General features: G+C 39.1%; 1 protein-coding gene and 1 long non-coding RNA gene across 9 annotated transcripts; one reads left to right on the top strand and one right to left on the bottom strand.

Moving 5' to 3' along the window:
• Positions 1 to 841: 841 nt before the first annotated feature.
• LOC122417724 (uncharacterized) lies at positions 842 to 6,739 on the bottom strand. Of its 6 annotated transcripts, none has more exons than XR_006262336.1 (4): positions 6,417 to 6,739; positions 2,998 to 3,176; positions 1,361 to 2,670; positions 842 to 1,126 (listed from the first exon to the last, which is right to left on the bottom strand). It is a non-coding gene; the product is annotated as an uncharacterized lncRNA (long non-coding RNA). The 6 variants fall into 6 exon arrangements; XR_006262340.1 differs by lacking the exon at positions 6,417 to 6,739 and adding an exon at positions 5,758 to 5,790; XR_006262335.1 differs by lacking the exon at positions 6,417 to 6,739 and adding an exon at positions 4,065 to 4,516.
• On the top strand, positions 4,861 to 18,886 carry RasGAP1 (Ras GTPase activating protein 1). Of its 3 annotated transcripts, none has more exons than XM_043431489.1 (14): positions 4,861 to 4,950; positions 8,753 to 8,873; positions 9,609 to 9,878; positions 9,967 to 10,123; positions 10,347 to 10,867; positions 11,261 to 11,462; positions 11,910 to 12,128; positions 12,546 to 12,670; positions 12,757 to 12,888; positions 13,052 to 13,093; positions 13,216 to 13,322; positions 13,526 to 13,769; positions 13,869 to 14,210; positions 14,399 to 18,886. In XM_043431489.1, the coding sequence occupies exons 1-14, from the start codon at positions 4,896 to 4,898 to the stop codon at positions 14,973 to 14,975; spliced, it is 3,114 nt and encodes a 1,037-aa protein (XP_043287424.1). In that variant the 5' UTR covers positions 4,861 to 4,895; the 3' UTR covers positions 14,976 to 18,886. The 3 variants fall into 3 exon arrangements, with proteins under 3 accessions (XP_043287424.1, XP_043287425.1, XP_043287426.1); XM_043431491.1 differs by lacking the exon at positions 4,861 to 4,950 and adding an exon at positions 8,553 to 8,657; XM_043431490.1 differs by lacking the exon at positions 13,052 to 13,093.
• The last annotated feature ends 306 nt before the right edge of the window (positions 18,887 to 19,192 follow it).

A 19,192-nucleotide genomic window follows, 5' to 3' on the forward strand; every position in this document is an offset into this window, starting at 1 on the left:
CCAAAAATGGAAAAGATCAGTAAAAATCATGAAATGATGAGATTCCAATGTTTTGGAGCGAAAATTTTGGTTGATTTTTCAAAAATTTTGTTTCTTGAACTTTATCAGGGGGGCAAGAAACGAGGAGGATGAGCATCAGGAATATTATTTCCGCATGCCAGAAAATAAAATCACAAAACTTCTTTCAGCCATCGATGGCACTGTTCGATGTCTTGTGCTCTACAAAGTAGTAACGAGGCGGGTGAATATAGATTTGACGCGTGAACATCTGCTGCGAGAAAATTGCGTAAGTGGGACAGACAAATCCTCGTGGGGCCATTGTTTTCAGCGAGGAGCGAGAGATGAGGGCAGACATGACGAGAGTGCTCTCACACATGCACGGCGATGTGCTGTTTATGCGGAAAAAATGTATTCAACGACGTCCGCGCCCACGTCTTTTGCTAATTAGCTACTCTCGCATTTTCTAATTGCTTTTTTCCCTCAAGAAGTTGTTCTCGTCCCGTGCGCGCGTCCTCGTTGAAAATGTGACATAACCTCCAAACGCCCCCTACGCAACTTCGCTTCGAAATTTTCAACATTTTTTATTCTCAAATACGCAACGTGGATTCCTCCAATTTTTTACAGTCCAATCTCCAACGGACGAGCTAAAATTATCACAGCAAATAACCCCGAAACAATGATTCTTTTCAATGAATATCGAAACCTGAAAATTCCCTCCATTTTGAAATATTCCAACCAATTCCAAGACTTCGACTTATTTTCATGACAACTTGAAACACGAACCTTGAAATTTTTACTGGAGATTCTACACACGTGAACCAACATTCTTGCGAGCATAAAATCGAAAAATAAATTCGTACCTTTATTTACAAATATGAATGCGCCTGAGCATACATGTGCATAACCCCCAAATTACAAAATGTCAACATCGATGGAGGTTGATCACAATTGAATTGAGTTCGCAGCGTTCTCTTTTCGTTTCCTTCTCTACCATTTTTTTTCACATCCGGAAATATTTGTCTGCATATATACACATGCATAAATCGAATACTCGCCGAGGAGGAGCAGAATGGCCTTTAGTGAAAGCCCCACACTCGAGCGGATGGGCATCCTCCCTCGTAGTTTTCTGACGTATGAATATTTAATTTTGTATTTAAAAATATAAGCATAATTAGGGCGATTCAAAAAAAAATATTTTCTTTTGTTTTCTATTAATAATACGAATACCAATAAAACGAAGAAATGTCTATGGATATGAAAATACATTTTCTAAAATCACTGAAAAATGGTGCCGCGAAACAAAAAAAAAAACTCGACATAACCTCGTGATTTTTCAATTCCCAGAAAACTCCCGACTTACCCTTTTATTATTTCTCCAATTTGTGAATGACTTGGCGCGCGAATGCGTGTCCAAATCATAAAGATTCATGACGACAGATTGACAGATTAGTCACGTTAGAGGAAAAACTGGCGGAGGAAGAAAATGGGGAGGGGATGCGGGAGCTGATGGAGCACGATGACGCTCGTTGATCGTCGTGTCGTAAAATGAATAAACTCGGGAAAAGGTGGAATCAGTCGTTGACCCACGGACGTAACGAGCAGGAATTCACAAATTTCTTTTTTAATTACTGTTTTGGGAGTTGGCTTTGTCTTATTTTTATTTTTTTATTCCATCATCGATCTCATTCATCTTCGGGCTCTGTGCTCGCCCATAAAGCGCCTCGCTGACACTGCGCTCACTCGCACCACAGGAGAGGAAGCGGACCATTGCGCCACGAGGAAGTGCCTTTTGACACTTGCACCAACACACCGCAGTCGCTTTGCCGAGCACACTGACGCACGTTTCTTCTCGTCTCAGCGGAGTCTTCTAGATTTTCGATGTAAAATCCATTCGCATTATATTCGGGCTGATAAACCAATTAATTGGGGCAACGGAGCATGAAAAAAATGAAAAATCGAACTCGTTCACGTGGACAAAATCATTTTTCGGTTCGACCAAATTATTGAGGGGTAAAACTGGGGATAAATTTATGTGAATAAAAAAAATATTTAAAGAGGATGAAGGAACAATTTTTATCCATGAATTTTTTATTTAAATTACTTCTGGATTCGAATTCAGGGCTCGAACGGACTCGAAATTCAAAAAATTTGATTGCTGGCCCTTGCTCAAGAATTTTCACCTTTCTGACTCGAATTTCAACAGATTTTTTGTCTCTGTTCACTAATTAATGATTTGAGAAAGAAAAACAATGGTGAAATTGAAAAAACTGGTGGGAGGTTGCTGAAATTTTTGAATCGATGGAAACATCTTGGCAGCTCAAGAACGAAGGGAACTCGAGCTCGAATTTTCATATTTTTTCCCCAAATCCTTTCGGAGTAATGGAAAAAAACGATGCTCCCCTATGACAGGTCGATTCGACGTTAAAACCCCCGTGCCATTCGTCACTCGTGCTCGTCTTCTGATCGTCAACTATGACGACACGTTCCGATGACTTGGTTCGTTCACCGCTCGCGGACCTTCGAGTATTCTCGGATGAAAATGGACACTGGGTATGTAGGAAAAGGGCTCAGTAACGTATGCACTTGAAATGCGAGCGTGTTACGAAATCCCTGGAGCTCGGAACACCGCGATTGATGATTCCCCATCGAAGTTGATTTCCAACGAACAATCTGTCAACGGAACAAAACAAATTGAGTCCATGGTCAAAAAAATTGTCAAATTTTCATCGATAAAGAGTTTTTTCAATTTTATCTAATTTTATTCACCAAATTCAATCGAATTATAGCAATTAAAATGGAAAAACAAATTTCTCAATGAATTCATTGATTTTAATGAATAAAAATCACGAAAAAACAGCATTTCGAGCCTCTTTTTGAACTAATAGATGAAAAAAAATCAATTAATTCCTTAATTCCATTTGGAGATACAACGGAGTTCATGGTTCGTGTCAAAAATTGCAAATTCCACTGATAAAAATAATTTATGCTCCGCCTTACCTGGATCTGGGATCTCGTGTGAAGCAGCAAAACTTTTTTCTCTCTCTCTTTTTTAATTTTGTTCTACCGAGCTCTTTCCACTTCCTCGATTCTCAATCGCTCTCGATACCGTTCGTGGGACAAAAAGAATTTTTTGATTCTTCAAGTTCCAGTAATCGGTTGCTGGGCACATTCGTTTCCTGTGAACGGAAATTTTTTTTAAAGTGCTGGACAAAATTCATGAATTTGTATTGCTTCGTGACCCCGATTTCAATTCACGATTTTACATCGAATTTCCAATGCATCACACTCGCAATATTTATCATTTCACGTTTTTATGTGTACTGCTCATTTTTCATTGACAAAGTGCCTTTTCATTGATACCGCGGTGTGCGACGTTATCTAATCGATTTATCAATCGCCCGGTCTCGCGACAGATTCGCGGTATCATCAATGGAGCGAGTGCGTTACAGTCGAAATTCGTTTCTAAATTGTCGGAAATTATTTTTAATAATTATTTCATTTTTTTCAAATTTTTATTCATTTCAGTCTTTTTATTGGCACTGTTAATAAGGAAAAATAATTTTTATATTTTTTTTAGTAAAAATGTCAATAGTTCGAAAATTAATCACGTGAAATGTCAAAAATTGCAAATTTTACTAATTTCGATATTTTTCGATAAAAAAAATCACTTTTGAGAAAACAAATTCTCAGATTCAAGTCGATCAGTTGACGAAAAATAATGTTCGATGAAAAAAAATGTTTTGTGTCACCAAACAATGAAATCGTCACTAACGTAAATTTGAAAAAATGATGAATTACGAACTGAAAATTGAAAAAAAACCGAAATTTTAGTCGATTTTCTTTAAAAAATTGAATGGTAAATAGAAAAAGATGAACAACAACTTGTGTTCATCTTTTTACAACTCGCTTGTTGTAAACAAGCGAATTTTTGCTAATAGCCATCAAAATGGCCGTGAACGACAATTTTGAGGTTATAAAACGAAAATAGTTGGTACAAACAACAATAACGACTCCCGGAAGTGTGGCGCTCGATTCTCACAGTAGTACACGATTTTTCCTTTTACCTTTTTTTACTCGTCCCTGCAACTCTCGTTTGTGTATAACTCGCGTGCATATTTTTCCTCATAACAATGCGATTAAGTGGAACGCCATAGTAAAAGGATCGAGGATGGGGAGGGGGGAAAGGCTTTATGGAATACAACATTCTCGAGAGGAGGCGACTCGCTAAATTTCGAAATCCTCGCGCAATTCTTCGGCTCCTCGTCATCGTCAACAATCGTCATCAGAGAACCCATTGTATCGCGTATTTTATATACACTCTGCCTTGAGGTTATGCGGGAGACCAAAATTAATCGAAGAATTTTCAAAACTAAACTTGTTGTTTTCACTTGACGGTTTCAATGACTAATTGAGTTGATCGGCAACAGCAAACGAATCGATACGTTCGAAACGTAAAAATGAGGGGAATATTTAAAAATTGAACAAATTGGAGGTTATGTTCGTGTGGGCTGTTCACGACTCGCGCGGGCCATCGCATTTGACGATATAAACTATATATTGAAAACGAATAAAAAATATGTCAAAAGAATAAGAAAAAAGAAAAGAAAAAGAATAAAGTAGCAAACGAGTCATTGTATCGGATTTTTGGTTGCTTTTTTCATAAAATAAATTAACACAAGCGTGTTGACGACGGCAGCGCCGAATAGCGGCGAATACTTTCGTTAACGAAAAAGAGAGAAATTGAAGTGTGAAAAAAGGAGGGTGCCAAAGCCACCTTGATGTGGTTACGGCCCTGGCGATGAAAACCCATTCACAGAATGGAACCGAAGAGGCGCACCGCTCTTTAGAGCCGTTCGCTTTCGTGGGTAGTCACTGAGTAGTGTCATGGAGGTAACATGGCCGAGGAGACGCGCCTAGTCCGCGTTGAAGAGAGACTAAAGATTAAAATCGGTACGAAAGAAGCGAAAAAACGGTGACAAAAAAAAGTTTTTTTTCTTCAATTACAAAGAAATATGCGGAAGGAATAAACAACGTGGGGAACGAAAAAAATTACGCAAATTTTCGTTTTCGCGTCCATCTTCGTTTCTCTCGTGCATACACACAGACACACGCACAAACACTTTTTCATCACGGAAATTACACACGAAACACAAAATTGTGTTACGCGACAACACAGCCGAGTGTCCGGTGAATTTTAAAATTAGTGCATCGTCCAGAATCGACAAATTCATCTGACGAAACCTCCTTTTCGTGTCTCGCTACTCATTAGTGTGTGTGTGCGCATGTGCTTGTGTGTGTTCCGTGCGTGCCACTCGTCGTGGGTGTTTCTCTCTCGCTCTGTGTTTCACGTCGATGGATATAAAAAAGAGAAAAGAAGCTGTGCCTTTTGGAAAAAATCAGGATTATTCTCGTTTCTTCGTGCTTCTCTTTCTAACCTCGATTTTCTCCTAATCTTATTTCACCTCAACAAGGATCGTCCAAACATTTGTGTGCAGTCGCATAAACGAAAATCTTGTGAAATTTTTGGTTTTAAAAAAAACTCGTGGTTTTATTGAGTTTTCGTTTTTGTGAGAACGAAAAAACTCGACGATTCTTATCCGAGTTTGAAGGATTTGTAAAGCGTTACATTCACGATTTCCCCCGCGTTAGCTTCTCTCTCTCTTGCACCAACACCCACGCGCGTCTTTCTCGTTCTCCGAGTCGTTTTGTTTCCTTCTCGATTTTTTTCCTGCGTTTTTTGTGGAACGATAATTTTACCGATTTTTCGACTCTGTTGACTCGCCCGGATCCACCAGTTCCTGACTCGTTTTCTATGATTTATTTCCCTTTCCCTGAAACCCTCTCCCCTCGCGGTCCCTCCTCAATCGCCGACCGGAAATGCGATGATCGAACGTTTCCCCTCAATTGTTTTTTCAGTCTTTTTTTTTGGCTCGTCTCATTCTTTTTTGAGGACGTAAAAACAACACTAGAATCGTGAGAAATTTTTGTTTATTTCGACTTCACTAAGAATCCGTGCATTTTTATATTTTTCCTCGTAAACTTTCGGCGCTTTTCGCACTTCGCTTTATGACCGAAGCAAAAAGAAACTACGCTCCTGGTCGTTCGCTTTTATTTTATTCTTTTTCTTTAACTCACGTTCATTCATAGACGGCGATGAGGAAAAGCCCGCGAAAATTCGAACAGAACGAGTCCAATTTATTTCAGATTTAATAAAATCAAAAGATTCCAAAAAAGTTCACGTCCCTAAAGAATTTGACGCCATTTTCGAAACGACCGAATCGCAACCAAACCGAATTCCCGTTTTCCTAATTACGCCGACAAAAATGTTGAATCAAAACTGTTTGAACAAAAACTTTTGGGCTTCGATTGCGTCAGGACAAAGAGTTTTTTTTTTTTTTTTTTTTTTGATAACTCACCGAATAATTTTCACCCCCGGTGTCGGAACTCGGCCAAGTTTCCCGAGGCTCAACAAGTTGTTTATCTCGTCGAAAGGCTGAAGCAGTTAGTCCAGTAAACTCGCTCAGAAAAAACGTTTTTTCCTAGGCCCTCCTAGTGATTTTTCGCCCCGTTAAGTTCGTCCTCAAAAAGCTTCGTGAAAAAGTGTTTTCGTCCTGGAAATCGAACTAGGAAGTGCCAGTTCTGTCAAAATTGAAGGCCCTCGATCGCATCCACGCGTTCTATCAGCTTCCTCTCCATTTTCAACCGGATTTTTCACGCGTGTGTGCATAACACACGAATTTGTGTGTGTGTGTGTGTGTGTGTGCGCGCGCGTGTTCCTATGAATCGCGACGCGTAAACGTGTCAGTTTATGCAACGTTGATTTCGTGGAAGCCCCGACCGCTGAGAAAGTCATTAGAGTGTACGACCAAACGGCATAAATACATCCTGCGTTTTGTACGTCCGCTTGTCCACCCCCGTTCATCTCCCTCGCAGTTTCTCTCTCGCTCGCTCTTTCTTCTATTCTACATCATTGCTGATTCCATCTGCACCGTAAAAGTGGAACCAAATAAGTCGAGAGAGAAATTCCAGGCTGTGAAAAAAGTTGGATTTTTTTGACAGTCAAAATGGCCGATTTCGTGTGTTCGGAAAGGGAATCGAAATCCTCAAAAATTCGATTGTTCCCGGCCCGCTTGGTCGAGGTTCGTTGAGTTCGCGGGGGAACAAAAAGCGGGGCGCTCGGGCCCTGAAATCTTTGAATTAAGTGACAGTTGAGGCGGCTTTTGATCGTGCTTGGGGCCAATTTCGTACTTTTCCAAATTCGTGCACGATTTGATGGTTTTTTTTTTATTTTTATTTTCACGCTTTTGGGCTCGGTTCATTGAAGGGGGAAAAAAATTGAGGCACTCGAAGTCGGAACGACGGGTGGTCAAAATCGGACGATTTTCTTGGCTTTTTCGAAAATCTTTTTTTTTAATCTTCAATAAGGAGATCAGAATACTTGAAATTTTGGGGCTCGGCTCTTCTGCAGGAATCTCACGAGACGAAACATTCCGACGGCCGAAACTCGAGAAGAATTTTTTCAAAAAGACTAGCAAAATTCAAAAAAATCGTAATTCACGAAAGAAGAAAAGCGAAAATTCAAAAATCCGCATTCCTTTGAAATAAGCAAAATCAAAAACAAGTAAAAACTCGTATTTTTCCTAAAAAAACTAAAAGCAAAAACTCAAAAATTCATATTTTTCCAGAAAAATGACAATAAAAAACTCAAAATTACGTATTTTTTAAATAAAAGTAGAGCCGAAACTCCAAAATTCGTATTTTTCGATACAAATATTAAATAAGAAATACAACAAATTTTCGAAACAAGTAAAAATTCAAAAATTCATATTTTTCTAAAAAAAATAACAACAAAAACTCAAAATTACGTATTTTTTCAGTAAAAGTAGAGCAGAAACTCTGAAATTCGTATTTTTCGAAAAAAAAAAGTCAAAATTACGTATTTTTCCAACAAAAATAGAGCAGAAACCCTAAAATTCGTATTTGTCAATAAAAAATAACACAAAGTCAAAATTACGTATTTTTTTCCCAAAAGTAAAGCAACAAAAACTCTAAAATTCGTAATTTTTGAAAAAGAATAACAGCGAAAAATCCAAATGACCCATCGTTTTTTCAAAAATCAAAAAAAATCATCATTAAACAGAATTTCGAATTTTTAAAAATAATTAAGGATCAAAAGAACGAGGTTGACTGGAAGCACCGATTGTTTCCTCGCAGCAGTGCTTAAGTCACGATTTATTTCATGTGTACACTCAGTGACCGTATTATTGTAATTTCATTCATGCACGTTTTTTCTCAACGATGTAAATAATGGTCGATGAGCCATGACTCAACCGTGAAGAGAGCTCGGAATATGGTTTGCTTGCGCCACACTTTTCATTCAGCTATTTCTACGACGATGTAAATAACGTCGCAAGAATCCTTGAGTGGCGAGATAGAAGTCGAATGAAAGAAAGAAAAAGAGAGAAAAAAATTGACGACACTCGAGCGAGAGATAATGCGACGACGACGACGACGACGACGACGATAACGAAACGAGCTTTCAACCATTTTTGTTTTTTTTTTTTTAAATTTTTAATTTTTTATATTTTCAACCTTAAAATCCACCTTGAATTATGTTTTTGCCGTTGAGATGGGCTTTGTTCTGAAGTTGTGAATTTGTAAGAAAAAACTTGGATTCGTTGAATGTTGGGAAGTTTATTTTTTTTTGTGATTGTGGTGAATTTGTGATTTTGGGATTTTGTGTGATTTGCAGGTGAAGCCAAAAATCTTTTGAGCCGGGGCCATGGATCGCCTGGAACGAGAGACGTTTACTGTGCCTTATCCCTCGACCAGGAGGAAATATTTCGCACTACCACCATGGAAAGAACCCTCAAGTAATACTCGTGGCTTTTGTTTTTAAAGGAAAAGTGGAAAAAATGATTTTTTTATTGGACGGAAATGGTTACGTTGATTCATTAAAAATCAAGGCATCCAAGCTCTCTTAGCGTTGAGTGAATCCAATGGAATGGCTTGAATCCAATTGAAAATCGAATTCGTGCAGACGAATGGATTCGATTCAGTGCCGAGCTGGAAGGATTGAAACTAGGGAAGACCGTCGAGTCGGGAATCCCACGAATCGACTCGAAAGCATTGAATTCTATTCGGAAATGAAAAAAAAAAAACGAAAATGCAATTGTATGGATTAGTGCCAACGAAAAATCCAGTCGACCTCGAAATTGAGTGAATCTCGAATCCAAAGGATTATTAAAATAAAGTAGAAAGTGAATTCGATCAACCGAATCCAATCCCGCATGAAATTGAATGGATTGGATTCCACGGATCGAATTCAGCTCCGAATTAAAACGAATCGATCGGATTAATTGCAGTTGAAAAAATCCTGTAAATCCAACCCAACGGATTCGATCCAGTCGGCGGTGCGATAAATCCAGTGCCGCCGTTTAAATTTAGTCGAAAATTCGGTTAATAAAATCCAGCCGATTCAGTCAAGACTCAAATCCAATTGACCTTAAATATCCAATGGATTCGATTGAATAAAAGTTTCGAGAAATTTCATCGGAAAGCCCATTTTCCAAAGCGAAAATAAACGGAGCCTAAATCAATGATTTCAGCCCATTTTTCGGCGAGGAGTTTCAATTCGAGGTGCCGCGAAAGTTTCGCTATCTCGGTATTTACGTGTACGACCGGGACAGGCACTTGAAGCAGGACAAAATATTGGGCAAAGTTGCGATAAAGAGAGAGGATCTCGCGACTTATCACAACAAGGAGCATTGGTTTCCGCTGAGGCCCGTCGACGCGGATTCTGAGGTGCAGGGAAAAGCGCATTTGGAGTTGGCCCTGCAGCCTCAAGCTGGTCACGCCCAGCCAAAGCTCACAGTTCGGTGAGTTCAAATGGAGTTTAAGAAATGGAGAAAAAAAATATCAGCACCCGTTGAACTGGCAGCTAATGATTTTTTCACTATTTTCCAGAGTCATTGAATGTAGCGAATTGACGATTAAAAATGGCGGCTGTGATCCATTCGCTACTGTCACTGTACTTTACAGCAATGGCAAACAAATATCCAAGCGTACGAAAGTCAAGAAGAAAACTGTTTCTCCATATTTTAACGAAACGTTCGTTTTCGAGGTAATTTTTTATCTTCCCAATCATTTACGTTGCTTCTTTCGCGCAAAAGGGAAAATAAATTGTATTTGGGAAGCTCTTGACCGATTTTCCCGCCTAAATATCATCCCTTAAGGTAGAACAACGCTGGAAGAGCTGAAAATCATCAACAGGGCTCCACAGTGGCGTTGAACCGATGATTTAATCGATAAATTCCTATTCGAATAACTAAATTTTTATTTTTCAGCCGGAATTGACGGAGTCGAAGGACAAGGACGTTTCGCATTACTCGATCGATGGAGAAGTGGGCGAAGTGGTCGTCGGCCTTTGGCACGCTTCTCCAGGAATGGGAGAGCAGCCAGCCTTCCTCGGCGAGGTTCGGGTGACCCTGCGTGGCCTGCAGAAGCAACCGACGAGCTCCACAACGGCTTGGTACTTTTTACAACCTCGGTCGGCCAAAAATCGTCCTAGCAAAATAACGAGCAACGCAACTTCGCCCTCGACGATATCCGGACTGGGCTCGTTACGAGTCAAAATTCATTACACCGCCGATCACGTTTTCCCCTCGGAAATGTACGACAGACTCAGACGCCTCCTCCTTCAAAGCGTCGGCATCCAACCCATCACTTCGTCCGCTGTTTATATCCTCGGCGAAATAGTCTCCAGCAAAATGGAAGCTGCCCAACCGCTCGTTCGCGTTCTCGTGCATCATGGCCAACTTGTTTCCGTCATGCGAGCTTTAGCTAGTCACGAAATATCCAAGTTGACGTGAGTTCAACTATTTCTCGATGAATTTTACATTTGTGCTCTCGAAATTTTTCTCTACAATGAAATTATCCAAATTTTTGTGCAGCTTTTTTTATTTTTCGATTCGTTTTCCTCATCTTCGACTTCTCAATCGTTTATTCCAAATTTATTACCATTTTTTCGTCAAAAGCTTCTGATTTCCATTGAAAGTTTCGTCGTTTCAATCTTAATTTTTCCGTTTTTTGTTGAGTTTTCTCAAATTTCTAACGAGACTCAAATTCGTCAGTAAATTGAAAGTAAAATTGTTCGTTTTGAATGTTTTTAGCGATATTCGATCGGACTTTTCCAAAGTTTGTCAGAAAACGGTGAGCCTCCCCCCGAGCGACGATTGTTCAATTCTTTTCATAATTTCAGGGACCCAACGACGATTTTCCGAGGGAACACGTTAGTGAGTAAAATGATGGACGAAGGGATGCGCCTCGCTGGATTGCGTTACTTGCACAGTACGCTTCGACCTGCGATGGAGCAAGTGTTTTTGGAGAGAAAGCCGTGCGAGATTGATCCAACGCGAGTCAAAGATTCCAACACGATTCAAGCCAATTTGGCGAACCTTAAGGTACTTCGAAGCCGAACTTTGGTCCCGGTATCAATGCCGCGGGTCTCGCGGACCCACGGGAAGCTTTTGGGGGACTCGAGTGTCATTTTTTTCGACCACAGGTTGAGAAAAAGCAATAGAAACCTGCGGACTTAATTTAGTCTATGAAAGAAGCTTTTTTTCCGCGCCAGAAAGACCCGGAGCAATGAAATTCATACTCGAATGCTATTCGAACGGCGCGTCATTGTTTTTCTTAATTTCGAGCACATTTTCTCTTTTATTCTATTTCCTGGGGACGTAATCTAGTGACACGATCTCGAGGCTCGTAAATCGAGTGAAAAAAGTCGAAAAGTTCACACGCTCTTTATTCGCGCTTAAATGTATGCACGGTCTCGGACCTTTCTCTTTGAAAAACAATGGAATTCACGTGGTCTCGTTTCTTTTTTCCTCCTTCCTGCTCTCCCGCAGGAATACGTCGAAAGGGTATTTACCGCGATAACGACTTCCGGCGTGAGATGTCCACCTCTCATGTGCGAAATGTTTTGGTGCCTCCGCGAACTCGCCGCCACTCATTTTCCTAAGAACAAAGAAGTTCGCTACTCCGTCATCAGCGGATTCATTTTTCTACGGTTTTTTGCACCCGCCATCCTCGGCCCGAGACTTTTCGACATCACCAACGAACAGATTGTGAGTTTCTACTTATTTCTCATGCTTCTTCACATTTTTTACGTTTTCTCAGTTTCTCGAATCAATTTATTCTTCAGAATTTTCATGAAATTCCATGTTTTGCTTAATTTGCTGGAATCTCTGATATTTCGTTCAATTTCTTGTCAAAATCCTGCTCACTTTTCTATTTATAGGCCAGAAATTTTATCGTTAAACTTCCACATTCCGGGGGATCCGATTTCTCGTTAATTTTTCGATGTAAATCAATTTTTTCATACCGATTAGTTGCAAAGCGAGGAGAATCCGATTTTTAAGACACTTTTTACGTACATTTTGTCAACGCTTCGATTCTTATTTTTATGATTTCTTTGTTTTGGTCTTCGTACACGTTGGAAGTGAAACAAACAATGAATCTTCATTCGCTTCCCATTTAAACAGGATACTCAAACGAACAGAACGCTCACCCTCATCTCCAAGACAATACAAAGCCTTGGGAATTTGGTTAGCTGTCGTGGCGGGGCCGGAAGCGTCTGTAAAGAGGAATACATGGAATGCGTTTACAGGTAAATATTATTCAACGAGTATCCTTACAGCGAGGTCACTTTTCTCCATCGAACTCGATGTTTTCATTGAAAATTTTATTCGACAGGGAATTTTATACGGAAAAACACATTCAGGCGGTGAAGCAATTTCTAGAACTTATTTCGACGAGCAGCAGCAGCGGAATCAACAGGCAAAGGCCAACGATCCTGCAGGAACAACCAGTCGTACTGAAAGAAGGGTACGTTCGTTTGTCCTCGATTTAAGTTGGTCTTGGAATCCGAGGAGATTATGATTTTTTCAAAATTCGTTGAAGGATGCATATTTTTTCGAAATTCTTTGTCAGAAAAACATTCGTACTAACCCCAACTGACTGAATTCTCATTGACAATTGTTTCTAATAGAACGTACTTTCTCTTTGTGCACTCGGCTGATTGTGGCAAGAGGTTCGTACTCGAAAAAAGTCCAGAAATGAACAATTTTCGATGAAAATAAACTGAAAATATTTTGGAAATGGATAAAAGTCTGAAGGGCCCAGTGGATTTATTGATATTTCGTTTGTTCGCAGAGTCATGATCAAAAGGGCCCAAGGCCGGAAACGCTTCGGGCGTAAAAATTTCAAGCAGAGATACTTCAGACTGACTACGCAAGATTTGACCTACTCCAAAACGAAAGGTGAGGTCTCCAGCCCTTTTTTGTAATCCTGCACGAGAAAAAGCGTTTTTTAAATGAATTTTGCCGAGAATACTGTTGAAAATTGTTGCTCGAGTTTGCAGTACCTAAAAATTCGAAAATCCATCGTTGCAGCCGAAAATTAATCGACAAATGATTCATTTGCTTGCTCAATGATTGACAATTTTTTTTTTTTCATGTCACAGGAAAGGAGCCCTTGTGTACAATATCGCTGGAAGAAATTCTAGCAGTGGAGAGGCTGCACGAGGATTCATTTAAGATGAAAAATATGTTTCAAATCGTTCAGCCCCAGCGAGCGCTTTACGTTCAGGCTGGTAACTGCGTCGAGGAGAAAGAGTGGATTGATATTTTGACGAAAATTTGTCATACCAATAGCAATCGACTGGAGAGGTATCATCCCAGTGCTTACATCAACGGACATTGGTTGTGGTGAGAAAAAACTGTCCAAAACAAATTTCATTCAAATTGGAGGTCCGTTGAAATTGCACTGAAAAATGCAGTCGAGCTGATTCCCTTTCGCGATTTCAGTTGTCGAGCAATGTCAGAAATAGCGCCAGGGTGCAGCGAAGTGTCGCCGGGGATCGAGGCCGGATTGCGGATGGTTCTCGACCCCGATCGGGACCTGCAGCGGATCCATTCCCTCGTATTCACCAACATGCCGCGTCTCGAGACTCTCATGAGCGCTTGCGAGTGTCAGGCGGTTTACGGGGCGAGCGAAATGTGCGTTTTGCCAGGCGGAGGCTCGCCGATCGAGGACGTTCCTTCGTGCTTCAAAACCCTCAACGCCCTGCGGGAAGCAGCCTTCGCTTTGCAGCACGAGCATCGCGCTTATTTCCGGAGATTGGCGCGGGACACGAAATACGGTAGCAAGTGAGTGTGAAAGGAAAGCGAAAAATATTGTAATTTGTAAAAGTAATGAAAATTATTATAGTAGTAATGGTAAAATTGAAAAAGAAATTCAAAGTGGATTCTCTTCCGGAGATTTGGTCCTCCCCGTGTCCCTGACTAACGCAAATGAGATATTCCATTAAAATCACATTGAAATTTGACTCGAACAGGCAAGCCCCGATCGGCGACGACAATTACTTGCATCTGGCGGCGCGAGCAGGCTTCGACAGTCAATTAACAAAGCGTACGTACGAGAACGAGGTCGGTTTGAATTCGAGTACTCGATTGACGATGGACAACGAGCATTATTGCGAGGGAATGAACCGGCGAATCGAGGAGCGTCGGTACGACGATTCGATGCGAAAGTGTTTGGATTCGGACTCGATAAATCGTCGTTACGACAAGGATAATTCGAACAATTCGGTGATGCGACGATGCTACGATAGCAGCGAGACGATGAGGAGCGTACAAAACGATTTAATCAAATTCGACAACGGCTTGAACAGTTCTTCGTTGACGAGGACCGGGGAAAGGAATGGGAACGAGAATCTCGATAACAATCGACGTTTGATCGACAATACAAGTATTTTGACGAGCGAAGGAATAAGCTTGTCAGGAACGTTGTCAAGAAAATTAAGCAATTATGAGAACACGAGGAAGATTGATGATTCGACGTTGAACCGACGTTTGAGGGACGATTCTTCCGATATTTCATCGTGTTCCATTAGCGGTCGTGGCAATCATTGACGTGACATGAAAAATCGTCGAAATTTATCATTATTTAATATTATTATTATTATTCAATTAATTAATTCATGAACTATTAATTATTGGTAATCGTTAAGAGGAAATTCTCTCTCTCGTTCCTGAATTAATCGCGTTTTAGCGAGAATATTATCGCGAGAGTATCGGCAAACGTACCGGAATCATTTGTTTTCTCATCGGAAATTCCCATTTTTTGCGCTATCCTCGTAAATTTTCTTCAACGGAGCTTCACAATTCGCGAATTTTCGGGGCCCAAGCCCCCCATTTTTCCCTCACGTTTTAAACCCTCTGCTCGAATAATTTGCTCTCGCAAGCCTCGCTTCGATCGAAATCTCTACTATTTATTTATTTATTCTCCCGAACAATCTGTTGGCTGCCCCTTTTTAGCCACTCGAAAAGGCACATTTGAGGGAATTATCTTTCCGTGTGATACATGACACAGCGCGAAAGTGCGAAAACGATTAATTAGGCTCTTCGAAAGCGCTCCGAAGATTAGAGTAATCTCAATTTCTTTCGATCGTTCCTCAATCAGCGTGCATTTCACGTTTTTCAATTTTTTTTCGGCCCGAAAAACCTCGAATATTGTTTCAGACGCGATTTTTTAGTTCCACCATTTGACAAAGTCCTAAAGACCCACATTTCGGCTTGCATCGATTGGAAACCGAAATTTGAGTAACATCAATATTTGCTGTCAAAAAGAAATTCCATACTTTTTCATTACACCATTTTCACCTAAGACGAAAGAGAAAAACGCGAACAAAAAACCACGCAACAACGTCGACCCTCGAGAAATAACGATCTAGATAGTTGCCACTGAACTGAATTAGCTGTAGGCCTAAACTAACGACTAAAACCGCGACATTTTCTTCCTTCATTTCTCTCAATGCTGAATCGCATTTACAATAAAAAAAACAAACAAAGTGACAAAATACTGAAACAAAAATGGTCGCAAAAAGGGCGTATCACTGAGAAAAAGATCTTGTTAGGTTATGAGTTTTTAAAAAATTGACCATTTTTTCACGCAAACGTTCGAGCTGAAAAAGTTGATTTTTTTTATCCCCTCAAAGATAGAAAAAACTCATTTGTTTTCGCACCGACAAACCCGGGGGAGCTCGTTCGCCAAGTTTTGTACCTTAAAAATGCAGAACTCGGAGTTGGTGCTAAATTTTAAAAGCCTGACACACAGTTTACAATGATCAAACCATTATTATTATCGTTATTACAATTAATTATTAATTATTAATATCATTTGATGAATATCATTGTAATAGATGTTACAATTATTATAATTATTTCTACTATTATAATGGATTATTGAAACGTTGAAAATTGCAATTGTCAGTACAATTAAATCGTTAAATATATATAAATATATTTATATATATATACATTCAAGGTTCGAATGAAACCGAACGAAATATTAGTAAGGGTGAAATATTTCGAGATGGAAATGACAAGAGAAAAATATTCTTCACAATTTTTCTCTTTATATTACCATTGTCAAATATGCCATATTAAAGTTATGAATATATAAGAATTCCCTCCATTTTTAGTAGCCAATTAACGATCGAAATCGAAAGCGTTAATTGACCGGTTAAATAAATTTTTTTTGTTTTCTTTTTCTCTCTTTTTCTCATTTTTTTCAATGAACACCAATCATTTATTTTGTACAGTTAAACAATTACGATTGTTAGAGAAAAGTGAGAAAATCGATGGGGAGTAGAGATAAATGTTATTCGAATTATTCGACCATATAAAAACGAAAAAAAAAAAAAAAAAAAAAAATTCGTAAAAGAAGTAATTTTTCAATGTTTTCAGTAAATCTTTGTACAGTGTACAGAATTCTTCGTTTTTCACGGTTTTAGATTAAATAATGAATTTTTTGACCCTCGATTTTAGATTAAACGTGTACGGGGGCCTCGAGATCGATGGTACGAAGGCTTTCGGGATCAAACTTCCAGGGGACTGGAGTCTTGGAATGATTTTTCATTCGCTTCTCCTGACGAGTCGTCGATCATCGAAGTTCACGGCAGTCTGTTCTTCTGACGATGATATCGTCGAAACGGTTGGAGATAGAGCGACGATGTATAGGACCAATCTTGTAGAGCGGTAAATTTCCTACGAAAAAGTCCTTGAAGATTTTTTTTCATCACTAGTAGTTTAGCTCCGAGAGCGGATCGAAGAACAGCCTGCGAAATTACTTAGCACGACACACGCTCACCTTTGACACGTGCTCAGGCCCGAACTACTGGGAATAGAAAAAAAAATATTCATCACTTTTTTGTAGGAAATTTTGTGCTCTACGACTTTGGTCCTGTGGAGTTTTGCCCTATGAGCAACGGTTACGGCGATATTCCCTAGGAAAGCAAAATTCGTCGCTCCTCGGGAGAAGTGATGAAAAATAGCTTCCACGACTCTTCGCCTTGGCATTTCGTCCCAAAACTCGAGTCTACGTTTTGTACCTCCCGCCTCGGGAACCCCTGCACTCCTAAGGGCTAATATTTAGGCGAAATACGAAAATATAAAGGCAAAAAGCCTTCGTAGCCAAATCAAAGTGTACAGACGTCAAAAAAAAGTAAAATGCAACAAATAGATCCAAACATTGTGCTTCGGGATCGACCTAAACATATCTCAAGAGTAATAATTCAAGATAAACCCTTTCTCAGCTTTCAATAAAAAGTGGCTTGAAAGTTTCGTGGACTATTAACTAAATGATAATGATAAAATAAAGGGAAAAGCGTTTCGTGGTCCAAGTTATGTACAAGTTAGCTCAGAGACAATCGGATTACGTAACTTTAAATCCATTCGATATCTAATAATAATAATATTCTCCGACAAACGAAAACCAGATTATTTCCAATACTTTACGACTTTGTTTCCGCTCGATGATTTCCCCTTGGCCCCGAATTTATCATCAACAACCGAAAAAAATGTCTGATTCCATCAAAAAATTACGAAAATCGAAACCAAAATTTTCATTTTTAAAATAAAAAAACTCGAAATTACAGTTTTACAAAATCCTCGAATAAATTCGTCTTAAAATGACTGTAAAAATAATAAATCCAAACTTGAAAATGAAAAAAATGTTTTTTGGAGCCTCCAAAAATGTTTACTCGAAACTCGAAAATTCTAATCAAAAATATCTTCTATTTTTCAAAATGTGAATCGAAGAGCGACTAAATGTTAGACTGCAACCTTCAGAGGCGGTTGAAGAGCGGAAAATTTCTTCCGGAATATCTCTCAGAAAAATAGGAAAAAATGATTGTTTCTTTTGAAAAACGTGTGAATTAAGGTGCGATTTAAGGTGAAATGCGTGCGTTTTCAAAGTTGATTTTATAAAGTTGGTTATGTTAATGGTAATTCTACTTATGAACGGTATTATTTATATTAGATATTATTGTATTAATAATTTAATAACGATTTTGTATATCGATTTATTCTGTTGTTCTCTTCGTTGTGTTCACACCAAGTAACTATTGTTATTTTTTCAGTAATAAAAAAAACACACACACACACAGAGTAAAAAGAAAATGGCGAGAGAAAAGAAATGAAAATATGAAGAATCCTTAGGATAGATCGTGCCTTGATAACAAGCAAAAGCAACAACAAAAAAGTTTATGAATAAAAAAGGAATTTTTTCAATACGATGAAGTCAAGATTTTCAAAACGTGTATCAACCTTCGTTTTTCCAAGGCGTATATATATACGAATATTTAAGTGGGCCTGAGTGTGTGTGCGCTAAGGAGAAAAATCTAATTGTTCGAATGTGAATTATTTAATGGAACAAAAATACTGTAAACTGCTCGGTGGTGCACGAGATTTTCGTGCACTTTTTTCATATTGTACATATCGTTTTTTTTCTCCTGCAATAAAAACAAAACGATTTCCTCTAACGCATGACGTTCGAATTTCCGTGTATTCGGATCTCCGAAAAATCTTCGATTTTTTCAACTCTCATGATTTCAATTTTTTTTTTCACTACTTGGAATTATCTTCATCCCCGAATTGCATTTTTTGCGTTCTTCCAATCGCATATTGGTACAAAAATTCATGAAAATTTCAAATTCCAAATCGACCCCGAAGATTATCTTTATACAGTTTCGTTCTCGTGCTTTTTCCACAACGTTTTCTCGACTTTTTCACTGCTTCGATGCTACACGTCGACAAGTCGAAAAAATCCTTCAGAATTTGCGATTAAA

Source organism: Venturia canescens, chromosome 11 (assembly GCF_019457755.1).
Source record: "Venturia canescens isolate UGA chromosome 11, ASM1945775v1, whole genome shotgun sequence".
In the NCBI taxonomy this organism is placed as follows: Eukaryota; Metazoa; Arthropoda; class Insecta; order Hymenoptera; family Ichneumonidae; genus Venturia; species Venturia canescens.